The sequence below is a fragment of the Arvicanthis niloticus genome, unplaced genomic scaffold, assembly GCF_011762505.2.
Source record: "Arvicanthis niloticus isolate mArvNil1 unplaced genomic scaffold, mArvNil1.pat.X pat_scaffold_1361_arrow_ctg1, whole genome shotgun sequence".
In the NCBI taxonomy this organism is placed as follows: Eukaryota; Metazoa; Chordata; class Mammalia; order Rodentia; family Muridae; genus Arvicanthis; species Arvicanthis niloticus.
In genome coordinates, this window is record NW_023045341.1 from 4,335 (window position 1) to 30,543 (window position 26,209).

At 45.1% G+C, this 26,209-nt stretch overlaps 1 protein-coding gene across 1 annotated transcript; it reads right to left on the bottom strand.

The window, feature by feature from the left end:
- LOC117701568 (activating signal cointegrator 1 complex subunit 1-like) lies at positions 1-24,763 on the bottom strand (the record flags this gene model as incomplete). Its single annotated transcript, XM_034493176.3, has 4 exons — positions 1-176; positions 1,936-2,060; positions 14,073-14,192; positions 24,627-24,763. Coding segments are annotated over 4 exons (543 nt in total), but the record flags the coding sequence as incomplete, so codon positions are not given.
- Positions 24,764-26,209: the final 1,446 nt, after the last annotated feature.

A 26,209-nucleotide genomic window follows, 5' to 3' on the forward strand; every position in this document is an offset into this window, starting at 1 on the left:
GAGAAGCAGAAGGAATCACATCAGTGTGAAAAGGCGACAACTTGCTTCCTCTTCTTCCAAAAGACTTCCAGGTTGCTCCATCATACTGACCTTTAAAATGTTCCGGCCATCAAAGGATTCTCTTTCCTTGAAGATATATTTGCCATCTGTTGTGTAGAGATTGTACCTGCCTTCAGCTGTAAATAATGCAGGGACAGTGTGAGAGGAAGCTGAGGTTGTTTGTATCTGCCCTGAGTGTCTATAGGTCCCTAGGCCACCTAGCAAATGCCTCCTCCTGCTTTAGAATCCACAAGAGCAGGGAGGAGGAGCAGCTGAGAGCCAGGAGATGAGGCTCCCATGCAGCAGTACCAACCAGTCCGTCCATGAGTCTTCATTCCTTCAGCGCTCTCAGGCACTAACTGTACACACTGGGTAACTGACAGCTCTCCCATGGATCTCAGTTTCCCACTAAGTCACCTCCAGAGTTTTACAACCCCCAAATAAATGGCATGTGATTTTAACTGTGTTAAAATACACAAAAGCTCACATATAAACTATTCAAAGCTGCTGGTGCCCAGGCTTTGGGTTGACCTAAGGACTCCTTCCACGTTGGGTCAAGGGTGGGGGAGTGCCACCATTAAAGCTATCCTTACACTCTACATGGGAAGGCAGCAAGTCCATGACCTTGGCCTAAACAAAACTGTGCTCTAGCTGACTGAGTTAATTTGGGTTGCATGTCCCAAAAGATGTCCTTAGAGGACAGCCAGAAGATTATCAAAGGGAATGGAGACGGGGGGGGGGGGGAGAGTAACATATCTTTTCATGTCCTTTCCAAGTAAAAATTCAATACAGAGAAGAGCAAAGGGAAGAGAAAATTCAAAGGCCCTCAAGGATTATTTAACTTTCAGAATGCTGTCTGGCTGTATCTCTTCCCTGCCTTCCGGCAGACCTACCTGCATTCCTCTTTCTACTTCTCAGTATTATCTCCTACTGTACAGACCTGCAGACTCCCAGGACAGAGTTCTAACAACTGCATGGGCAGATCCCAGTTTAGCTACGTGTGTGGGAACTGCTGACCTAGCTCAGAATAGAAAGCACTCTACACAAGCCCCCACCCTCAGGCATACCCCGCAGTTTTAAAACCAAGTCCTGAAAGCAGCCATGGTGGCACACTCCTATAAAGCCAGCACTTGGGATGTGGAAGATCAAGGGCTCAAGGTCATGTCCCTTCTGTGGAGCGAGCTGAAGGCCAGCCTGGGTTACATGAGATCCTGTCTCAAAAACACAAGCAAAACAAACAAACAGCTTCCCTGCTAAGGAAAAAGAACATGAGCAGTCTGGAAAGAAGAAAATCCATACAGAGAGACTATTAAACAGTAGACCTCGTGGGTAGGGAGCCCCTGAGTCGGAAAAGTGCTGGCCTTGCGGCAGGAGGCCTCACTGAGCTCCATCCCAGAACCATGGGGGAAAGCTGGCTCCATGGCACACTGAGACTTTTAGCCCAAGGGAGGCAGAGACAGGAGGGTCTTGGTCTCACTGGACAGCCAGACCACCCTACTTAGTGCATTACAGGCAAGCGGGAGACCCTGGGGATGGAATCAGAAGGGGGCAAGGTGCAGGGAGACTGAGGCTCTGCACTGTTTAGGTTAAATTTACCCGGGCATCGTAAATCCTTCGGGGAGAGAAGCTCAATGACCAGAAGTGGGCCTCATGCATACTAAACAAGCACTTTACCCTACACTGTACCCCAATCCTTATCTCATATTTCCTTATTTGGAATCTGACAGCCTCATGTGTGACAGAACTAACTACATGCTAGGCATGCCCCTGCCTCATGCACTGAGTTCATCAGAGCAAAGGCTTATCAGGGACTCCTGGCCACCACTCATGGAAACCGTTGGCTAGTCTCAGAGGCCTTGCTGCTCACCGCCCTGCTGCAGCTCTTCGGGGACTTACCATTGGGGTCTTTCCTGAGCAGTGTGTTCATGACCGTGGCGTGCAGTTTCACACTGGTCCACTCCTTCACAATGAGTCCCAGGGACTGAAATCGCTCCAGCATGCGATCAACCAGTTCCTGCAGCCTGGAGTGTGAAACACAAGTTCTGGTAAACTCCAAACCCTGACCACTAATTCAACACAACGGAGTGTGTGCTCTGTGGCAGTCATGCAAAGCCCTGCGCCAGCAGTGGCAGAGGCCACCACCCCCACCAGAGCTCACCGTTTGATTAAGAACAAGAAGTCACTGCCAGTTACGGTGACACAAGTCTGCAATCCCATCACCCAGGAGATAGACACAGGGACTCATAACTTTGTTGTTTTGTCTGTTTATTTGTTTATGAGTCAGGTCTCTCTATGTAGCACTGGCTAGCCTAGAGCTCACTGTGTAGACAAGGTTGGCCTCAGACTCAGAGATCAGCTTGTCTTTGCTTCCCAAGTATTGAGATGAAAGATGTGAGCCTCCAAGCCTGGCAGGATCGTAAGCTTGAAGCAAGCATGAGACACACAAAGAGTTCCAGGCCAGCCCGGGTCACAAAACAAGCCCCTGGAGAGCAGAGCCGGGAGAGGGAAAAATGTCACAGCAGTGCAATACTGGTTTTTATGACAGTACTTGGCTGAGTGGAGACATAGATTCAGGCATGTTATTGAAGGATTAATAAAGATTCACAGACAAACCAGAAAAGTACGGCCACTTTGAGTTATTAAAAAGCAGTTCATGCAGTACCGCAAGGCGTGCAGGGTCACAGAGGCAGTCTGCTGGTTACTGGACCCCTGTGACAGAGTGAGAAGGGCTGGATATGAAGCAGCAGCCAGGACCCAGCGTCAGGCTCTTAACAGGGACTGCTGGGACCCAAGGTCCACTTCTGCACTTTGACTCCGCCAAGGAGAAAGTGTTTCCAAAGTAGAGAGCAGAAAAGAAAGAGGCAGTTGCACTGGAGCAGCTGGGTGGCTTCTTCGATAGAGAAAGAAGAGCAGACAATGCTCTGGTCACTGCACAGCGCACGGCACACTAAGCTGCTGAGTCACTTCACCTTCACAGCACTCGGGAACCCTAACTTACCAACCAGGGAGCTAAACAGAGGCAAGTTATGGAACTTGAACAGGTCATGTAACCTCTAAGTGGCAAATCCAAACACTCACTCTCTCTGTCTCTCTCTCTGTCTCTCTCTCTGTCTCTCTCCTTCTGGGGCTGAGGTGTTGCTCAGTGATAGAATGTGTGATAAGTATGTATAAGGTCCCAGAGTCAATCCCAGTGCTGAAACAATTTTCCTATTAATTTAAAAACGTCTTTCTTTTATCTTTTGTATGTGTGTGTGAGAGAGAAAGTAAAGAGGCGAGAGAGAGAGAGAGAGAGAGAGAGAGAGAGAGAGAGAGAGAGAGAGAGAACAAGCGAGTCAGGCTGGGCCCACATGTGTGACAGTGTGAGTGTGGAGGAGTAGTCAGAGGACAACTTGTGGGAGTCACATCTCTCTCTCCACCATGGAGGTCTGGGAATTGAACTCCCAAGCTGTCAGGCTTGGCCGAAAGCACCTTTATCCACTGAGCCATCTCGCCAGCACCTTTTTCATAATTTTTTCAGTTAGTGTACAGAATAATGGGTTTCATTGTGGCATTTTCATGTGCACGTACATATCCTTATCTTTATCATACGCACCCTCCTGCTACCCTCCCGTATCCCTCTTCCTACAAGTCCATTTTAATTAGCTAAAGATGAGTTTTTAAAAATCAGCACAGGCCAGTCTGAGTCCTCGGGACCCCACCATGGATAAGGCGATGGTGGCACTTCCTACATTTGCTGACACTCTGGGGCACGAGCAGGAAGGTCCCCTGAGAAAAGCGGCACACACAGTAGAGCAAAGGGGAAGCAAGGACGGCTCCCTCCCGAAGCCTGGGCTTGGTGACCAGGCGATGCGGCAGCGGAAGCTAGGAAGACTCCTCCGCTGACTGCTGTCAGGGGTAGGGCTAACACTGAGCCGTTCTAATTGTGTAGCACGGAACATCAGGTCTGAAGGAAGTTCAGGCACACATGTTCAAGGACAGGCAGTAATACAAGTCTGAAGTTCACTGTGGGCGAACGGTAGGAATGTGGCGGTCAGCTCAGCATCCTTCAGCTAGGCAGGGCGACACATGTACTTGGAAGACGGAGGTGGGAGGTCAACGTCTTCCTCAGCTACACACTGAGTTTGGAGCCAGCAGGGGCTACATGAGACCCTGTCTCAGTAAGCCAGAAAAAGTAGTGAAAGCACAGGACAGGTGCAGCACAGGAGGAGGATTAAGAGCTAGGCGAGAGACACCTGTGGACAGCCTCCTGTGAAAGGGCAGAGAAGGAACCAGAAGACAGAGAGGCAAGGAGTGCCAATGGGGCACAACCAGCTCAGGCAGCAGCAGGAGACACCTGTAGCAAAGCAGTTTCATGGCCACACCAGAGTCAAAAGTCTTGGGACAAAGAACAAGGGAGGAATGGGACAGCGGTTTGGCAAAGCAGGCCAGTCTTACGACACCAGAAAGAGAGGAGAGGAAAAAATGGCAACCTTTGGCGGGTCACAAGAAGCAGTGCAGGCACTGCTCAACTCTAAAAAGCCAGGAAGTGAGGAATGAAAAACATGTCACCCAGACAAATGTGCAGTCTCAGGGTTCAGCCACTACTAAAGAGATGGGGCAGAGAAACTATGCCTCCATAATTGCTCCCTTAAATTGCTTCCTGTTTATAAAAACAACATCATCATTATGAAGCTGAGAAAGGTCAGAAGAGCATAAGAAGGGAAACATCCCCTTAAACACTCCAGTGTTTATCTGGGGACGGTGAGGTGACATCAGTGAAAACTGACAGCATTTCAGAGCATCCTCACACGCTGACAGTGAGCATCTCAGTCCACAGCATCAGAAGAACTGCAGAAATGACTCAGCTGGTAGGGCACTGGGCTCTACCCTGGTACCAAAAAATAAATAAACAGTACAAACTAGACATGGTGGCCTATGCCTTTCCTCACGGCACTCAGGAGGTGCTGGCAGGTGGATAAAAGTTCAGGGTCATTCTTGATTTCATAGCCAGTTCAAGGTCAGCCTGGGCTATATGAGACCCTCTCTGAAAAAAGAACTGCAAGAAAGTGTAATGAAATTTTATTTCTATAAAATAATACATATGAACAATGACTCTTGGTGGCTTTTACTCTGGGAAGGAAAACTGGGAAATTAGGGGTAGCAGGTTAATTTTTATTTCATTCATTTGTTAAAAAAAATAAAAAGCTTATCTGTGAAGGGGGAGTACAATTGATAAACAGATATCCTGGATGTGAAGATATAAAATATAATCTCACAATGCCAAGGACCAGCCTCCGCTTGGAAGAGGTTCTTAGAAGGGATGTATGGGAGCTGCAAGAAAATGAAGTCAAAAGGTGGGGTGCAAGCTCACAGCCTTGTAGTCTACTCAAGATGGCTCCCCAGACAGCTCTCAGTAGCTAGCTCTTGGCTTTGTGGTCTGCTCAATGTAGCTTTCTGCTCAGAACAGCTCTTTCTTGCTAGAAAAAAATTCTAAAAGCTCTCTGGAAAGTTCATGGGTTTTCCAACCAGAGTCAGCATAGCTGGTATTAAAAATTCTAAAAGAGCTGTGTTCGCTCTCCAAAGATCTCCAAACAGCTCAGCTCTTGCAGACCAAAACCCAGTCTTTTATTTACATACCAATCCATTCACTCCATGTTCCCCTTTCATTATCCCATGAGTCGGCCTTCCATGACATTAGCCCCTTGAGTCTTAGAAGACAGCAAGTACATTTAAAAAAAAAAAAAACTATGAAAGAAAAAAAAAAACTATGGCAAATGAACTCAGAGATCTGCCTCCTGCCTTTGTAAGCACAAACAATAAACTTAGCTGGGTAGGATCCATCCTGGGATTACCATTCCCATCATGCCTGGACCTAAATTTTCTCTGTCTCAAGCTGACCTTAAATTCAGGAATCTGCCTGCCATTGTATGTTTCTAACAGGCTGGCTCATAGTGTAGCTGCCTTGGTTCTTTTAGGTCTGCGAAACCTCTCATATAATTCATATTATATCTTTATATTTTGCATAGTTGAAAAATTACATATTTTGAACTCATGTTTTCAGAGTTCTTTTCCATTCAGGTCTGTCCTGAAGGTCACAGAGGTTTGCCATTTTGTTAAGGACACAGACACAACCTCACCTTCCAGACTTGTGCTGTCTCTGATTATCATGGCATTACTCTTGGCAGAGAGGACATTCCCCCAAAGGAGGAACATAAAGTAAAATATACAAACAAGCCTTACACCTAGCAACCATCAACACTTGTGGAGGTCTATGCACTGTTGACTCTTTTCCAGGGGCAGGAAACCATGTTACACCATCCCTTCCAAATGGCCATGCAGGACTCGGCACCAAAACATACAAATACAACTCTTGCATTTGCCAATTCTCAGCAGCTAGACTATATCCACTTCTTTTCTGTTTCACTTTTATTTTTCAATTCTATTTGTTTATTTATTCATGAACATGGGTACACTCAGGTGTAGAGATCAGAGAGTAACTTGAGAAGTAGGTGCTCTCTTTCCACCACGTGGGGCCTAGGGATCTAACTTGGGTATGGGCAGTCTAGACCTTGAACTCACACTGTAGCTAAGAATGACCTTGAACTCTACCTTGGCCTTCCTCCTGAGTGCTGGGAATACAGGAGTGTGCCACTGAGCCCAGCAAAATCCTTTTAAGCTTGTATTTAGATATTGCTTTTAAATGTGACAGGGATATTATTAGATTTCCTAATCTGAATCACCTTTGTATTCCTGACATAAACTAGCTTAGTCATCTCTCTACCCTCTGCTTTAAGAAAATTGCCCAATCAAGCAGAATTTACCTTTTGCATCCAATTATTGATTCCACTGCCACTGCTCTAATTTGGGCCATCTTGCTTCTCCCAGACTACTCTAATGGCTCCTGCACACCTTGCTCCTGTCCTACGGTAATGTCTCCTGCTTCTGGCTCTCCCTTTCAGCTATGTGTGCAGCACAGGACTTGCTTTAAATGCATATAAAGCCATGTCAGGCAAAATGGCATATTTAAAGAATGGTGTCTGTACAAGACCCAGTCAGTCCTGTTCTAGCACGAAGGGGAAAGGGTTCAGTCCCAGCCCTAACTGAGGAGCCCTGGACAGCTGATGGTCACTGGAGAAGGGAGACTCAGAGCTCTTGTAATGGTGTAACTACCACAAGCTGACCATGCTCCAGAGGACAGCCCTACACGCAGGAGTCTACGGGTAGCATAGACTGGACTACTGGATTATTTTTAAGAAAAAGGGGTGTGCTGGAGAGATGGCCCAGCTATTAAGAGCACTGCTGCTCTTTCAGAGGATCCAGGTTCAATTCCCAGCTCCCAGTTCCCAACCATCTCTAACTCCAGTCCTAGAGGATCTGACTCCCCTTCTGGTCTCTGAGGGCACCAGGCACATGTCTGGTATAAAAACATACATACAGGCAAAACACACATACATACACACATATCTATCTATATTTAAAGCTTTAAATTAAAAAATTATTATATATATTTTAAATAATTATATATTATATATATACAATATAATATATATATATATATATATATATATATATATATTTTAAATTTAAAGCTTTAAAAAAGAAGTAGACATGAAGTAAGGGGAAGGGGTACCTGGAGGAGTAAGGGTGAGGGATGTAGAAAGGACATGAGCAAAAAAATGTTGAACAAGCCGGACAGTGGTGCATGCCTTTAATCCCAGTACTTGGGAGGCAGAGGCAGGTGGATTTCTGAGTTTGAGGCCAGCCTGGTCTACAAAGTGAGTTCCAGGACAGCCAGGGCTATACAGAGAAACCCTGTCTCGAACCACCACCCCCCCAAAAAAAAAATTGAACAAAATTCTCAAAGAACTAACCACAAATGCTTTTAAATGGCATCTGTGGTGGTCTGAATACAAATGACCCACACACACAGACTGATAGATTTGGATTCTTGGTCATTAGAGAGAGACTACTTGAGAGGGATTATGAGGTGTGGCCTTGTTAGAGAAGTATGTCTCAGGGGGGCTTTGGGTTTCAGAGGCCAAGCCAGGCCCAGTGGCTCTCTCTTCCTGCTGCCTTCACATCAGGATGTAAAGCTCTCAGCTACATGTCCGCCTATGTGCCACCATGCTCTCCCAATCATGAAGATAATGGACTAAACCTCTGAAGCTATAAGCCAGCCCCAATTAAATGCTTTTCCTTCATGAACATTCCTGTGGTTATGGTGTCTCTTCATAGCAAAAGAACACAGACTAAGACAGCATCTATTATTGAATACACAAATCTCTTATAGTTTACAATTTCCTACAAAAATTCTTACAAGTGCTTTGTCATATTTATTCCTAATTATCTTGTAATTTTTGTTGCTATAATGAGTACACAGATTTTAGCTTTCAAGTGAGGTTTTCTGTTGGTTAATAACTGTAATTATTATATTGACTTTATACAAACAACCTTATTATACAAAAACAAAGCAAAACAAAACAAAAACCAGTCTTAACTTATGTAGCCCAATTTAGCCTGATGCCTCCTTGTGTGCTTCAGTTTCAGCGAGAGACCCTGTCTCAAAAGCAAATTAATAAATGAGGTGTAGAACAACAGAGAAAGAAAACCTCTGCATTCACACACACCCACCTCACACATAGATACAGGCAGGCATGCGCACACGCACACGCATACACACACATACACACACACACACACACACACACACACACACACACACTTTTAAAGGGGCATGTCTTACTATTGTATTAATTAGCATAAATTTCCTTGGGCAAAGGAGACATTCCAGAAGGTCTGTAAGTTGACTTAAACTACAGCTTTAGAATACATATGTCTCTTAAGTGTACATCTGGGAAGGGGGAATTTATATTTATAGGGCAGTTATTCCTGTGGAGAAATGGACAATAAGGTCAAAGTAAAGCCGTAGAAGAGATGGGAATGGCTCAGAAATGTTCTTGATTGATCATGTTGGTGGACTCCATGACAGTCTACCATTAAATTCACAAAGCTTTGACAAGAAGGAGTGCACCAAACATGTGAGAGCCGGCTTTGTGGGGCTGAGACCTAAGCTTTCCGTTAGTGATGGGACAGACCCAGTGTGAGAACTGTCTTCAAAAGAAACTCAGTTCTACAGTCTTATTTTTTCCATTCTCAAACCTGCATCTCTGCATATGAGGACCTACAGAACTAAGGACCTGAGCAGCACCACGAAGGGCCAAGGCCAGTGAAGACGCTCAAGGCAGTAAGCTTTCGCTCTTCCTGAGCTCTCTCTTCCCTCTGGACGCCGACAAGAACAGGGTAAGTCCTAACTGTCTGGTGTCGGGCACGTGTGATTTAAAATGGAACTGAAGTAGAGATGAGAACACTTCATTATTGTGCAGAACCAAACATCATAATCTCACATAATTTTGGTATGGCTTCATGTTAGCTGTGTGCCTATAAACCAGCATAGGTTGTCTGGCAACACTGAGTTTGAAGTGTGTCTGCATGCCAGCCTCTACTTTATACAAATATTGCAAAGATCACTTGAAGATAGCATGATGTATGTGTGCAGTGCTGGGAATCAAAGGCAGCCCTTGAGAATATCACACATGAGCTCTACCATGGCTCCACTCTGGCCTGGCACACTAAGTGCTAACATAACCATACTTTCCCCAGGAATGATGGTTTTAAGCGTCAGAGGCAGGAATCTCATACTACAAGTTCTGCTGGTGTATTCTGTGGAGTCCTGAGACATAGGGGGTCATGAGGTCAAAACTATTTTTAAATTTAATTTTATCATTGTGGGAGGTGTGTGTGATACACATGTAGAGGTCAGATGACAACTCTGAAGCCACGGCCCTTCCACGCTTTCATGAATTCAGGCTGCCAGGCTTGAACATCAAGCACCTAGACCCACTGAACTGTCGAGCTAGCCTCGAGAACAGTGTGAACATACTAGCTGGGCCATGGCTCAGAGGCAGAGCACATGCTGAGCTTCAGTGCGACACAGTATTGCTGCTTTGATTGGATAACATTTGCAACCATGGTACAAGAGCAATGTGCAGCCCAGCATAGTCACATGACCCTGAAATCCCAGTACTTAGAAGGCTGCAGCAGGAGGACTGAAAGTTTAAGGCTAGCCTGAGCTAAGCAGTGAAATACTGTCTGGAACTAATGCAAAAAACAATGGCGTGTAGAACTGGGGTCCCACGGCACAGAGACTGTGGTGGTGTCTGGTTATTTTACTAGTCTTCACTAAACATCTGCAGCTTGAAAAAGTCAACATTGTTTATCCTTGAATTTTGCCCCCTTGAACACGCATCCTTTTAACATTCTTGTGGTGACACTGCCGTGCTGCATGGAGCACTTAACCCGAACACCTAGGCCATGGCTGTCTGAGGAGCTGGGCGCCGAGCCAATCTCTGTCCACCCAGCACCATTTGTACTTGGAAGAACAATGACAGGCAGATTATAAACGATCAGACTCAGCTACTTTGTAGATATTTTCTTTTTCTTTTCCTTATCTTTGTTGTTTTTGTTTTTTGAGACAGGGCCTCATTAATAGGCTTGGCTGTCCTTAAACTTACTCTGTAGACCAGGCTGGCCCCAAAACTCAAAGCTCTGCCTGCCTCTGCTTCCTGAGTCCTGGGATCAAGGGCATAGGCTACTCCTGACTTTGGCAGACATTTTTCTTTAAAAAGAATGTAAAGGAAAACAATCATCAACATTCTTTGCTAATAATAAAGTTTGAGCTTTCAGATGAAAATTTAAAATGTAAAGAATTGTATAGCCGCCATCATGGGCTTCACAACTTCACAGTGCTTAAAGATTTTGATAACATTAGTTGTAACATTCGCACATATTTTAAAAACAGCAACCTAATAAAATGTAACAATATTTAGAAGACTTTTATAATTCAGGGAACCATGATTTTCTTCCACCTTTTGGGAGGAGGATTTTTATTTTGTCTTGTTAAAACAAGGACTCATGGAGCAAACTAACCTAAACTCACTATGTAGCTGAGGATGATCACAAGGAGGAGCCTCCTGCTTGCACCTCCTAAGTGGTGGAATTATAAGCATGTATTGTTACCCTGACTCAAGCCTTTTCTTTTTTTTCAAACTCAGGGCCTCATGCTAGGCAAATGTTCTCACCGAGCTATACTTCTGGCCCCAAACTATTTTCTAAAAGACTAAAGTTACAAAAATTGTATGTGGGTTAAAGATCTCATGAAAGTGTGTGTGTGTGTGTGTGTGTGTGTGTGTGTGTGTGTGTGTGTGTGTGTATAGACAGCAGCTCTCACTCACTGACCTGGAGCTCACTATTTGATTAGGATGCTGACCAGGGAGTGGTTATTCCCTTCTCTGCCTCCCAGCTCCGGGGGTTGCCGGCATGCAATACCACACTCAGTACTTTATCTGGGAACTGGGGATCAAGCTCTGGGTCTCAGGCTTGCACAACAAGCATTTTACTAAGATATCTCCCCAGCCTCTAGAATTGCTGTTGTTGCTGTTTTTCGAGACAGGGTTTCTCTGGGTAGCTCTGGCTATCCTGGAACTCACTCTGTAGACCAGGCTAGATCATATACCATAATCCCACTCATCTCCCTGTCCCTCATATCACCCTCCATCCTTACAACCTCCCTCCCAAAAGGAAATAAAAAACAAAAAACAAAATTCTGTCCCACAGTATACCCTATTGTTCATACGTGTGTACATGCAAATGTTACTGCAGTGAGTCACTGGTCGGTTAGAGGCCTCTGTCTTCTGCTACACTCTCAATATTGGATCCTCACAGAAACTCCTTTCAGATACCCCATTGTTGCCCTGCGTCATGGAGATCCTGTAGTTTCGGATCCTGTACCAGCCTCTTCACAAACTCCAGCAGTTCACTGATGGGACAGATGCTGGGCTGGGCTCCTTCAAAGCCCTGGAGCTAGGACTGGGTGGTATCTGATTTGTTCACCACCAACTTTCCCATGCTCCCCCATTGCCCAGGTGATGGGTAGGGACCAGATCTCCAGCATTGCCACAGCTAGGGGCAGCTCCACCATCATTTTTAAAGAAGTTAACACACACTAAATCTCTAAGTTTTCATTTCAATAAGTATTAATAGTTATTATATGATATATAATTTATATATTATTATCATTATAATACATATTAATGATTAAAGTACTGACAAATACAATCCAGAAACAAAGGCTCTCTGAAATGTCATTAACTCTTAAGAATTTGAAGCAATTGTGAAAGTTAGAGAATTACTATCTTCTATCTTAGTTCATTCACTGTTGGAAAGTAAATTCCTCTGTTCATAGTAGAATTACAGTAACATGAAGGCATTTAGATAGTTACAACTTAGAACACACAGGTAAAGCATCCATATTGGGTATCAAGTTCCAGCCTGCTATTGCTGTATGGGACACCTTTGTACTTTACATATGGGGTAATGTTGAAGAGCAATGTGCCCCTGGGTTTATAGTAATTTCATTAGTATGATCACATGCCGAGGATCAAAGAAGAGAAAACTCTGGGATACAACACACACACACACACACACACACACACACGATTCTAAACTATGGTATCCCATTTTTCTTATTTCCCCCTCTAAACCCACTTCTCTGGAGACTATGGAGATAACAAGGGCAGCTCCTAGGAGACCCCAAAAAGCTGGGTGTGCGAGCACATGCCTGCCATCCCAGCACTAAGAGACAGAAGCAGGAGGTCTGATGCCAAGTTTGAGCTGAGCCTAGTAAACACGATGAATTCCAGGCCACAGAGAGACCCTGTTGAGAAACACCAACAGGAGACTCTATACGAGAGCTAATAAATTTGGGAATCTGACTAGATTTTCTCAAACAGATTTCTGATTCATTGTGAGCCCTATTCTACTCTGCGCCCCCCCCCCCCCCCCCCCGCCAAATAAACTTCCAATTTATAGTTCGTATCTCTGTGCACAAAAGACCTTGTGTTATCTGATACATGGTGATAGCATGGTAAATGGCTGTCCTCAGAAACAGCCTGGATTGGGCTATCGGGATGACTGAGTCGGGGCTGGAGAGACAGCTCGCTGGTTAAGAGCACCAGTCATTCTTACAAAGGACATAGATTTGATTCCCAGCACCTCTATGGCAGCTCACAGCCATCCATAACTCCAATTCCAGAGACATCCAATGCCTTCTGACCTCTACAGACACCATGTGAACTGAGATGCAAGCAAACAAAATGTTCACAAATAAAAGTAAAAAGACAAGTGAGGAGAGGAGCCTGCTGCTCGCTGTCACGCCTGACCCACACCCAGAGCTCGATCCCTGGGACCCACATAGCAGACCAAGAGAACAGAACCCTGCAAATCATTCTCTGTTCACACACATGCCCACACAGACGCACAATAAATACATGTAACAAAAACATTTTCAGAGAAAGATAACGGCAATAGCCTGAATTAGAGATGAAAAGCTCTAAGAGGGACATAGGGAATTAATCAGAAAAATTAAATCAGTAAACAGTCTCTGTATAGATTTCTCTGTGTAGCCCTGGCTGTCCTGGACTCACTCTATGGACCAGGCCAGTCTTGAACTCAGAAATCCACCTGCCTCTGCCTCCCAAGTGCTGGGATTTAAGGCATGCACCACCACAGCTGATTTGTTCTTAACATTTTATGTAGCTTAATCTTATAATTCCATGACAGTATGACTATTATCCCCATGTTGTCCCAGTATTCACCAAATCACCCCTACGTCACCTATGGAAATCACCCTTACGTCACCTATGGAACCTGCCTTCTTACCTCCAATTATGCTGAAAAACACACACCCACTTCAATAACAAAACTGACTGTTATGATCAACACTCCCTAGTCAAAGAGTCTTTTAGGCTAATAGTCCCAACCTGTCTCCTCTGAACGTGCTAGCACACTTGTCTTAAAACACATTGGTGCACACACGTGTAATCCTAGTACTTGGAGGGCTGCGAGACAAAAGGTGTGAGCTTGAGGTGATGCCCTGCAAGCCTCGAAGGCCCCCAACTTTTAGGAACCTCTCAAATAAGCACACATTAAAAACCTACCTGTTGGAGCCATCCTTCATGTGGACTTTGGCATAAAGAACATCCACCATAGCAGGATCGTCATTCATGTATTCGATTCCTGCCATCTCTACTTCCAGGGGTTTGCCTCCAGAAATGTCACTGCCAAAGAAAAAACATTCGGTTTTTAAGCTGTGTAAGCGGAGAACCTGCAATATTGTGAAAGACGGTTAATATGCATGGTCAGGAAGTACAAGAACTGGCTTGTGGGGTTTTTCCAGCAACATAATCTAGCTGTCCTAGTTTCACGTTACTAAATGTCCGATGCCCACAACTGTAAAATACAGGCAAGTATTTCCAGCACCATCCCACGGTCCAATCAGTACTCGTGATGAGCTCTAAGGGATGACATGATTGGGAACAACACTCCATGTGCAGGCCTTCTCTCTTCATCGTTTCTTCAGGTCACCAGAGGCATTCACTCACTAGCAATGGAAGATGTGCATACCAAAAACACATCTCCAGAAACACCCAGCAACATTAATGAAAAGCCTCCTCAGACTCACCTGTGCAAGCAAGTCCCTTTCTAGGAAACACCTCAAGGGAAGAGCAGCGCAGCCAACCACAGCTGCTGAACCAAGTCACTGTTTGGGTTTTTTGTCTGTTTGGTGTTTGGTGTGTGAGTGCGTGTGCGTGTGTGTGTGTGCGTGTGTGTTTAAAGCAATATTTGAATCTATTAAGAAAGAACATCCATATAGATTTAAGCAAGGGCATTAAAGGAGAGAGGGAGGAAGGGAGGGGGTGGGCAGGCTTAGGAAAATGATAGTACACACTAAACTATGTGTACAAGTTTCTCGAGAGAAGTCACCCTAAGTATTTTAACAAATCCCATAGATGAATTTGATGGTTTCCAAACTTACGATGTGTCTTAGTTACTTCTCTATTGCCATGACAAACACCATGACCAAGGCAACTTTAAAAAGGAAACACTTAATTTGGAGCTCACGGTTCTAGCCTGTTAATCTGACCATCATGGTGGGGAGCACAGCAGCAGGCAGGCATGGTGCTAAAACAGTAGCAGAGAGCTCACATCTTCATCCACAGGCATGAGGCAGAGAGAGCTAACTAGAATGGCATGGGCCCATCCTCAGTGACACACCTCCTCCAACAAGGCCACACCCACGAATCCTTTCCAAACAGTTCCACCAGCTAGGGACCAAGTCGTTAAACATGTGAGCCTATGGAGGCCATTGTCATTCAAACCACGACATACAGCTTTTAGGGTTTCTGAGGAACTTCTTTTGGTAAATGAGATCATTGGATAGTTCCAAAGTCCTCTAGACAGAATTACAAGCAAACAAACAAAGAAAAACACAGGACCTAAGTAAGGGCTGAAGAAGTGTTAATATACATGGTCCCAAGACAGTTTTTTCACTAACAACACTCATAATCTTGTTTGTGATATTTTCAAAAAGTTACAGGTTCCCAGCTGGGAAAGGAAGAAGGTCAAACTCAGGGCTCCTCATTGCTACTGTAACGTCCCCACTGGAAATGCTTCTAAATAAAAGAAAAGGAATATTGTTTTTATGTAGGCAGTCTTCGCAGTAAATCTTAGTTTTGTCAAAATCCTTAACTCTTGGCTAGCAAGATTCCATCTAGACTCAAGTGAGGAGTTTCTTTCCTCCCCACACCCCTCAATGTTTCCTCTTTCAGTCCTGCCTCAGTTTCCTCCTCTGAGACTTCAATCCTTTAATCTTAAGAGTGGATGCTGACTGAGGCTCCATTCTCCACAGCTTCTCAACTGATGAACTGAGATGCAGACCCTGCCTACTGAGGGACTAGGAGTCTCAGCCTGTTTGACCTAAAGGAGCATGAGTGTGTCCAGCCTTGGCAACAGGAAAACTGTCGTTCAATGGGAACCAACAGGGCCCAGAAGACTCCCACCATCATGTTTTCTTCTGCGATCCCTCTAACAGGTACACACTTCAGCCAGATAGAGCTTCCTGCCCCCCTGAAAACCAGGCAAGCTCCATTAGCTAAGGGGCACTCTAGGCATCATAGAGTGACCCCATTTCTCTTGCTCTCATATCCCTGTCTTGGTTAGGGTTTCTCACGCTGTGAACAGACACTGTGACCAAGGCAACTCATATAAGGACAACATTTAATTGGGACTGGCTTACAGGTTCAGAGGTTTTAGTACATCATCATCGTGGCAGGAAGTATGGCAGTGTCCAGGCAGACATGGTGCTGGAGGAGCTGAGAGTTCAACATCTTGACTGGAAGGCAGCCAGGAGAAGAACTACTCTGGCCAGACTTGAGCATATATATGAGACTTCAAAGCCTACCCCCACAGGAAGCTATACTTTCTCCAACAAGACCACACCTCCTAATATCACCACTTCCCATGGTCTGAGCATATTCAAACCACCAGAATCCCTACACCTTAAATGAAACTGATGCTCAAGGGATCTCTAGTCATAACAGAATAGATACCCCACCATCTAGGAAAGCTGCTCTGGACATGTTGAGGGAAATGCAGTCACAGCCTGCCATCTTAAGGCTTCTTCTGGGCTATACTGAGAGCCTTGAGACCTGCTCCTTAGGTCTGCCTTGCACCTTAGGTCACCACAGGAAAGCTCGTGACTGTCACAGTGCCCTACAGCTTCCTCCTTTTGCCACTTCCAGGCCTGGCATGTTGTGACTATCGAGGTGGATTCAGCTGCGAAGACCTCCCTCCTCATTCAGACTCTGGAGTTTGTCTAGAGTGTCACTACCTAGGCCTTCAACACTTGGAAGATCTGGGTGCTCTTGGGTGGGGTTTCCTGTGGAATTACCTTCCAAGAGGAAGATGCTGAAGGTCAGGAGAAGCTGCAACCACTGGGGAACCAGACAGGCGGATAGGTGTCTGCGTGCCGTCTCTGCAGAGCCCGAGTGGCTGCAGGGGGCCAGCGTGGAGCCACTCTGAATCAACAGAGCCTTGGACAACCAGGGATGCCAGTACTGGCCAAGAAACAAGACCAGCCGAGGCACTGAGATACCACCCTCACCCGTGTGTCAAGCTGTGGACATGTTGGGATTGCAGCCATGCCTGGAGCACCATATGGGATCATTCTATAGAGAAAGCTTGGGCAGGCAAGAGGAGATGGTGACCCCAGACTGCACCCAACCAACCAACATTTTATGGCCCTATTCATAAGTCTCACCAAAGCTATGCCTAAGATAAAGCAGGACATTTCAAAACATTCTAGCTTATAGAAAGCCTGAGACCTCATCAGATATTGTATGTCTCTGTTCCAAGTACTGATTAGAAGATTCAATATGAGAGGCTACATTCTAGTATACCCAGGTACATGCAAGAAAACTTGCTTTAAAAGTCAACTTTAGCTGCTGGAGCAATGGCTCAGTGGTTAAGAGCACTGACTGCTTTTCCAGAGGTCCTGAGTTCAGTTCTCAGCAACCACATGGTGGCTCCCAACCACCTGCCATTGGGATTTAATGCCTAAGAGAGAGAGAGACAGTGTGCTCATATACATTAAATAAATAAATAAATAAATAAATAAATAAATAAATCTTTTTTAAAAAGTCATCTTTATACTAACTATAGCACACACACAATTTTTTTTTTAAGAGTCAGGATCTCAATGGGCACTTAAGAGGCAACGAGAGGCATATTTCTCTGAACTGGAAGCTAGCCTGGTCTATATAGCAAGTCCCAGGACAGCCAGAGTTACATGGTGAAACCTTGTCTCAAAAAACAAAACCAAAAAGAGACAGGGTCTTATGAGTTGCCCAGGCTGGCCCAAATTTCTGAACTAAAACAATCTTCTTGCTTTGGTCTTTCACTGGGACCAGAAGTGTGTGCTGTTCCTGGTTTTCCTAATGCTTTTACAATGAACTGTGGTAGAGCTGGTAAGATGGTTAGTGAGGGTGTGTGCCAGGCAAGTCTTCACGAGCTGAGCTTGTCCCCCAGGACACATGCAAGGAAGGCAGCCACACTGGCCGACACCTGCAGCCCCAACATGCCTACCATGAGATGGGAGAGGGAAACAGGAGAACCCCCAAAAGCTCTGCTCACTGACTGGCCAGCTAGTCTAGACTAGTAGGACAGCAGAAACCACCTCCACCAGGTGGGGGCGGATGACAGACTCCTGAAAGCTGTCCTCTGACTTCCACAAGCATGCCATGGTACAAGAACCCCACAGTCACACATACACATGTTAATAATAAAAAATTGCTGAAAAAGGTTAAAAACTAACCCTGCACAGTTAGGTCACACGACCACTTTTTTACCGGTTTAATGCCTCATGGGAGAGCTGTGTGAGCCTCCTCCCACCTGCAGCATTTGTTAAGAGGTGCTGCTTAGCGCCACTACGATTTACACGACTAAGTCTGCATGGACTGAGAGCCCAAACTCTCTCCTGTGTTTTGTTGTTTTGTGAGACAGGTCACACTGTGTCTGTAGCCCATGCAGTGTTAGGAGTATGTAGTTCAAGAGGGCTTGAACTGGAAGCAAACTTCTGTCTCCCAAGCAATGACACTGCAGAGTGAGCACTATACAGACTGTCTAACTACTTTTTACCAGGTACTAACTACCTGTGTCTTTGTAGAACTTGTTCAGGTATATTGATGTCATCAAACAGTACCGAATTTTAATGTGTAAGCACAGTTTTTGTCTGCGTTGATTTGCAGGACCCATTTCTCCCTTTCTTGCTCTTCTCCTCCATGTGAGGACTGCCAAGCAAGCCCTCCATCACTGAGCAACACACACATGATCTAATGTAAATCCTTGGAGTGGAATGATGGGCTGAGATCAGAAACCGGATGGACAGGACAGGCTCCCAGGCTTATCTATGAGTAGAGATGGAATCACCTGCAAACTCCCCAGCGTGATTTACCAGGAGAAAGGTTAAAAATTGGAGAAAGCCAGGTCACTGTTTCTCTGTCTTAGTGGCTGAACGATGACATCTGAAGCAATAATTAGAAATTACCATCTGTCTGCAGTTCATTTTTCTTCCCCATGCCCTTGTCTCTCTTAGATTTACTTGCTGAAGCCCTTGCCTGTGAGGGTCTGTCTTTTATTTATTTTTATTTATTTATTTTTATTATCTGCCTCTTCAGGAGACAGGTGCTAAAGCTGAAGACTGGTTATATTTGTGAAAGGAGATACTCAGAGCCACTGCCCTGTTTCTGTCCTATATCTCACAGGGAAAAGTCACAAGAGACACATTTGAGCATCAGAGTTTCCTCAACACTGAATAATTCATTCAAAATCTATAAAGCTGCATGAGCCTTAAGCTTAAGAATTTCCACGAATATCTGGGTTCTAGTTAGAGAGCATCCTTTAGTTTAACAACTACCCACGTCCTTCAAATACCCAAGCACTGGGCTTTATCAAATCCAATATATGTCATGTTTATTTTAATATTCCAACTTGAAATGCCATCACATTAGGCTACAGCACAGTCTATACTGGTCCTCTTAGTTCCAGTGTCTTCCTTTGCACATTTTATTTTAGGGTCTTTACAGCATAGCAGGCTCAGGTTAGAAATGCTGTTACACAGTGGTACCCATAGCAAAGGCTGAGACCAAAGAACAAACATAGCTGAAAACAGAAGACAATGTATTCATCAGAGTTTAATGCATTGTTTTTCTAAGTGAAGTCTCTTCTATTTGGAGAAACTGGTCCTGCCTTAGGCACTGCAGACACCTGACTCTGACCCTCATCTGACACGGGAGAAGTAAGTTTGCCCTGTAAATGTTTTAAGCAAGTGCACATAGCACAGAGGGGCGGAGAGGAGCCCTGGGAGGCTTGAGTGTTTTACTTGCTGGTCTCAAATCCTCCCAGCCTTTTGAAAACAGCATCTTTAAACATCTTTCTGCATGCACTGCAGATTTCTGGCAGGGCAACTTTGTCCTATTTCAAAAGCTTTGCTGAATTTGAAAAACTACAATTACCATTTTCATCTTGTCATGTCAGAGGCTTAGAACTATTAGGACTGTTCTTTATTCCCGGCACACACATTCTGACACGCTTCCAGGCTCCAATTTGGCAGTGAGTCACAAAAGTCACTAAGTACACAAAAGGGAAGAACTTGCTAGGTCTGCCCACAGCTTAGGATTAAAACCCAGTGATTAAAACCTGTGGCCTGACTTTCTTAAGGCAAGAAGAACAAATACTTCACTATATAAATATTTTATCTAACTCTACCTTTTTTTAAAAGCAGGATTATTCCAGTGGCAGCCAGGAAAATGCAGCTACTTTAAGTTCAGTTTAGCAAAAAGAAAATTGGGAATATATTGAAGTATGAGACCTTTAAATATTTTTTATTTTGTACAAAGAAAACTGCAACTATCTACTGATGGACACCAAATTATTTTGAGTTTTAAGTAAGATTTAAAAAATAAAATAAGTGTAGTGGTGCCCACCTTTAATGCCAGCACTGGAGAGGCAAAGGTAGGCAAATCTCTGTGAATCTGAGGCCAGCCTGGTTCTACACAGTGAGTTCCAGGACAGCCAGGGCTATATACAGAAACCCTGTTTCAAAATAATAAAAGAAAATAGCCATGTCTGCCACGGAGCAAAGAATAAGAGTCAAAAGAACTGGCTCACTGTAAAACTCAGCCAGTGTTTGATTATGCTCAACAAAAAACTCTGTTTTTGTGGAGACTGGTGGTACAGGCCTGATATCCTACTGCTCGGGGGCTAAGGCAGGGGATTGCAAGGAAGAGGTAAAGTTGAGCTACACAAAAACACCTAGTCTCAAAAAACCAATGAACAAGCGGCTCTCTTGTCTTCACGTAACTAATGGGAAATGGATAACTGATCAGGAGTGATGACACACAACTTTAACCCCACCACACAGGAAGCAAAGCTAGAAGCAGAGGCAGGAGGATCTGTATGAGGGCACGGCCAGCCTGATCTACATAGTGAGTGCCAGGACAGCCAGGGCTACATAGAAGAAGGGAGGAAGGAGGAAGGAAGGGGAGAGGAAGAAGAAGAGGAAGAAAAAGGAGAGGAAGAAGGGGAGAAAGAGGAGGAAGAGAAAGAAGGAGAAAGAGAAGGAAGAGAAAGAGAACAAATCAATGTACTACAGAGTCTCATATGTAAACCAGAGAAAGACTTTAGATCCTTTCTCCTTGTTCTATCCACTGAGCCAGGCGACCCATTCCTATAAGGCCATGTTAGAATAACATGGTACCTGTATACAAAAAAAGGGCTGTGTGAGCCCACATGGGTATGAACACACATGCCCTGGTGCTTGTGTGGAGATGCACCTCAGGTTAGACCTTGTTTCCCACCTCAGCCGAGGGCCTCTCGTTCATCGTGGCACACTCTAGCTAGCTGGTCCATGAGCTTCCCTTCTCGTGCTCCCATCTCAGCACAGGGTGCTTTGAGCACAGGTGTGTGTTGCTAAGCACAGGTGTGTGCTGCTGCATCTGGCTTTACACAGGTTCTGGGGACACACACTCAGGCCTCACACTTGTGCATAGAGCAGTTTCTCCACTGAGCTACTGCAGGATACAGAGGAAGCAAATCAAGTCCTGAGTGATGTGTGTGACTGACGTGTCAAGGAGCCCAGTGCTTCAGTCCACGGCAGTAAGAGAACCTTCCCTGGGTGAGGCTCTCAGGGAGGCTAAGCCTTCTTCTGGTCTGAACGATGATGGTGTGTGCAGAAAATATATAGGTATAGCCCCTCCCTGCAGATGTTCACGGCCTGAAGACTGCTCCCCTATAAAGACTTGCTCCTACCAAGTCTGGCTAAACCTGCTTCCTTGTTCAACTGTACACCACGGGCCTGCCTTCCTGTTCATCTCTAAGTAATAACCTGTCTTCAGCCGTATGCAACAGCCTCCCCACTCAACACACAGAACAAACATGCAGAGCTTCCAGGGACTACAACTCCCCATCAGAGAGCCCAGCCCACCCAATCCCAGCTTTTTTGTACATATGTCTGTCCTTTATCGTCTGTCTTCATTCCTGCATCACTCCTGGTCAGGGCTCCCAGACGCAAGCTGTGCAGAGGCTCAGGAATCTGTCCCCCTGCCCAGGAATGGAATTCCCTAAAATCTATCTGGGAGAGTTAGTTTTCAAATCTCTCTTCCTCAGTCTTAAGTAAAAAGTGAGCAAGGGTACTTCTGAGTCCTGACTTTGAGATGACCAAAACAGAAGACACAGCGGCTGTGCCAACAGGGTCTCAGCCACTTCTTCCCAATTAATATCCAAGGACACTGTCACACCAACGCCACCAGGACATCCAAAGCAAAAGTCCTCCATTCTTATGTGTGTCCCAGGCTCTGTGTCCAGTGGCATTACAGTAGGCTGCTATTCATAGCAAGGTAGTAAGGGGTTGATCTCTGAGGCCTGGATGGACAGACACCCTGCCTCAATTAGACCTGCTGGTCCGCCCCGTCACCTCACCAAACCTCATGTAAAGAGCTGGAAAAGAAAAAAGCCATCTGTGGGAACCCCGGGGGAAGGGGAAGGAGAGGAGAGAAAAAGGAGGTTCTGTGAAATGACTTCTGTGTCAGATATATGTGTAAATTAAAATTTTACAGTTAAAAAATAAGTAACAAGTCAGCCTTCTCCAAGAGTCTCCCTGAGTTGATTTTTTTTCTGCTTTTTTTTTTTTTTTTTTTTTTTTTTTTTTTTGAGATATGAAACTTGCCCAGAACTCTCTGTGAAGCCAGGCCAGCCTTAAACCCGCAGCCTCCGCCTCCGCCTCCAGAGGCCAGAGATGACAGTTGTGTACTGCCATGCCTGGCTTGAGATTCTTATTAACTAAAACAAAAACATCTATATTTACTCTGTTGTTGGTTTTGCTTGCTCTTTTGTGTTTTGAGATGGGTTTGGTGGTTTGTGTTTTAGTTTTTTGTTTGCTTTGTTTCTTGGTTTGGGGTTGTTTGCTTGCTTAAGACAAGGTCTCATGAAGCTCACAATCCCTTTCAACTGGCTTACATAGTCAGGGAAAACCTTGAACTCCTGATACCCCCATCTCCATCTCCAAGCCATGGGCTCACAGGCAATGCCACCATACCATGTTAGTGAGCCTCAAATTTAAGATGTTTCTGCCTTAGCCTCCTGGGACCATGTGTCCATTGTCACAACAGCCTTTCTCCTCCTGCTCCTCCTCCTACTCCTCTTCTTCTTACCCTTCCTCCTCCTCTTCTTCCTCTTCTTCCCCTGCTCCTCTTCCTCCTTCTCTTCAGCAGGCACAGCGGTGCACACCTATAATCCCAACACTAAGCTAAGGCTGGAGGATTTACCTGAGCCTCAGAATCTGAGACTAGCCTAGGAAACAGGATCCCAGCTACTCAAGAGGCTGAGGCAGCACAGTAAGACCATGCTATTCATAAGTAACTAGAGAAATAGAGCTGGAGGAAGGGGGAGGGAGGAATGGGGAGGGGAGAGGAGAGGAGGGAGACCCCTCAGTTTCTCTTCACTAAGCAGTGCTACAGTACTGTCTGCAATACTGTGGCAGGCCCTCCTGGAAAACCACACCCTACTCTCTTCCATGTCTTGGGTAAGGGGCTTTGTAATAGGGTTCGATTTAATTATATAAACACATTCATTCAGGTCAGAGTCTTTCAAGACCAACAGCTTGTTCCTGCTGCAGTCACAGTGGCAGGGACAACTGAAGGTGCAGAAAAATGACACATTAGAATTAGAGGTAGGGAAAAGCAGCCACTAGGTAAGTAATGTGAGAGACCTCGAAAAGCTAGGCTTAAAGGCAAGAAAATAGATATTTTTCCTGAGAACTGGAAAGGATCACAGCTCTGCCAATATTTTGACTTCAGTCCAGTGAAACAATATCAGTCTTCTGACACAGACCAGAGATGGCTCAGCAGGTAGAAGTAATGGGCGGCCATGTGTGAGCCTGGGTTTGATCCCTGGGACTACATGGAGGAAGGGAAGAAAAACTGACCCCTGCAAGCTGCCCTGGACCATGACATGTGTGTCATGGCATGGGTACATGAGTTTGTACATTTTATAAACAAATAGGCAAACGCTAAAATTCCCGTGCCATCCAGCTCGCTCATCTGCAGACAAGCCTGTGATACTGAAAAGATCTCAGCCTGGGCTGCCCCCCCCCCACTCCTGACCCACAGATGGTAAACCAGATGTTCTTTTAAGTGTGCTGTTTTAAGCCACTGAAGTTGTAGCAATATGCTACTCTGGATCAAACAACGGGATGTACTGTTAAAGAACAGTATTTGCCTATCAATTAGTACAACTTAGAAACTGTAAATGCATGCTTTAAGTCCATTTTTAAACTTGCAGGTGACAGTCCAATGTTAAGTACTACAAATGAACAGATCCGGGCTGGAGAGGTGGCTCGGCAGGTAAAAACACTTGTTCTTTCAGAGTACCAAACTTTGTTTCCTAACACCTACATGGTGGCTCACAACTGTCTGTCACTCCAACCCCAGAAGATCTGGCATCTTTCTGACCTTTGTAGGTACTAAGGTACACATACATGCAAGCGAAATACCCTGATTCCCAAGTCATCCATCTCTCTCATCCACAACCAAGACTGTGATTCAGAAAAGTCCCCAGCCTGGGCTGAATCTCCCTCCCCACTGCTGCCTGTTACTTACTTAATGAATTCTTCTTTACAACGCTGCAGGATCTCACACGTCTGCTGGATCTCCTGTTCACTTAGAAGTACCAACATCCCAATAGTTAGGTGAAGCTTTTTGGGATTCTGAAAAATGGTACTATCAACCCCACGATCCTGTTGTTGGGGAAAGAAACAAGAAACTCAGCTCGACTGGAAGCAAACAGCAAGGATGATCGTGGCAAGCTGCCGAAGCGGCACACGCCTTTGATCCTAACATTCAGGAGACCTGTAAGCAGGTGGAGCTCTGTGAGTTCCAAGGCAGCCTGGTCTACATAGAAGTTCTGGGCCAGCTAAAGCTACAGAGGAAGACTCTTCTCAAAAACAAACAAAAATGTATAACCAGGGTGGGAAGGTTTAACCTGTAATTCCAGCATTGGGAAGGCTGAGGCAGAAGAATCACTGCAAATTCTAGGACAGCCAGGATGTAAAACACACCTCACAAAATCAATCAACCAACCAACCAACCAACAAATAAACAAAAACCAAATGGCTGGAGAGGTGGCTCAGTGGTTAACAGCACCTGGCTGCTCTTCCAGAAAACCTAATTCCAATTCCCAGCATCCACAACCAGCTGTAACTCCAGTCCCAGGGGATCCAACACCCTCTTTTGCATTCCATGGGCACTGTACACATGTGATACATGATATACATGCAGGCAAAAAACCCATATAAATAAATAAATAAATAAATAAATCAATAAATAAATAAATAAATAAAATGTTCAAATGCATATACTTAGGCATGGTAAGACATGCTTAAGTTCCAGTACTGGGGAGTAGAGGCAGATGGATCTCAATGAGTTTGAGGCTAGCCAGTTCCAGGACAGCTAAGGCTACAGAGTGAGACTGTCTCAAAACACACAACAAAACACATAAGTAAGTGTCACGACTATAAGTGGGAACAGGAAAATAAATCCCACGTACAGGCAATGTCTACACACGGGACGAGCACAGACGAGGCACAGCTATGCACAAAAACTAATTCAAAATTGATCTGTGACTTACACATGAAGCTAAGCCACAAGTCTCTCAGAAGATAAGTACAATGAGTTTCCTAGGACCCTGCATTTGGCAATGAGTCCTTGGATGAACAGTATAAACACGAACCAGCAGAGAGACATGGGGAACTGGACTGAAGTGAAATTCACAAGTCTAATACATTAGTGGGAAGAAAGTGAAGGGAAACCAAGCACAACAGCTACCTGTGATCCCCCACTAAGGAGGCAAGAGGATCATGAGTTCAAGGCCAGCCTAGGCTACACAGTGAGGCAAAGGAAGCAAAGAAACAAGCAAGGGGGTGGCGAGAGAGGGAAAGAGAGGGGAGAGGGAAGGGAAGGGAAGGGGGAGGACGGGGAAGGGGAGGAGAGGGAGAGAGGTGAGGGAGGAAAGCAAAGGGGAACAAAGGAGAAGAAAGGAGGGATCCAGAGAAAGCAGGAAAGAAGAAAGCTTACAGAACACAAGAGTTTGCATTATTTGTTAAAGATTAAAATATTCAAAATATATAATAACTCCTGCAATTCAAAAACTCAAACACAAACTAATCTTCAAAACAGAGAGGACT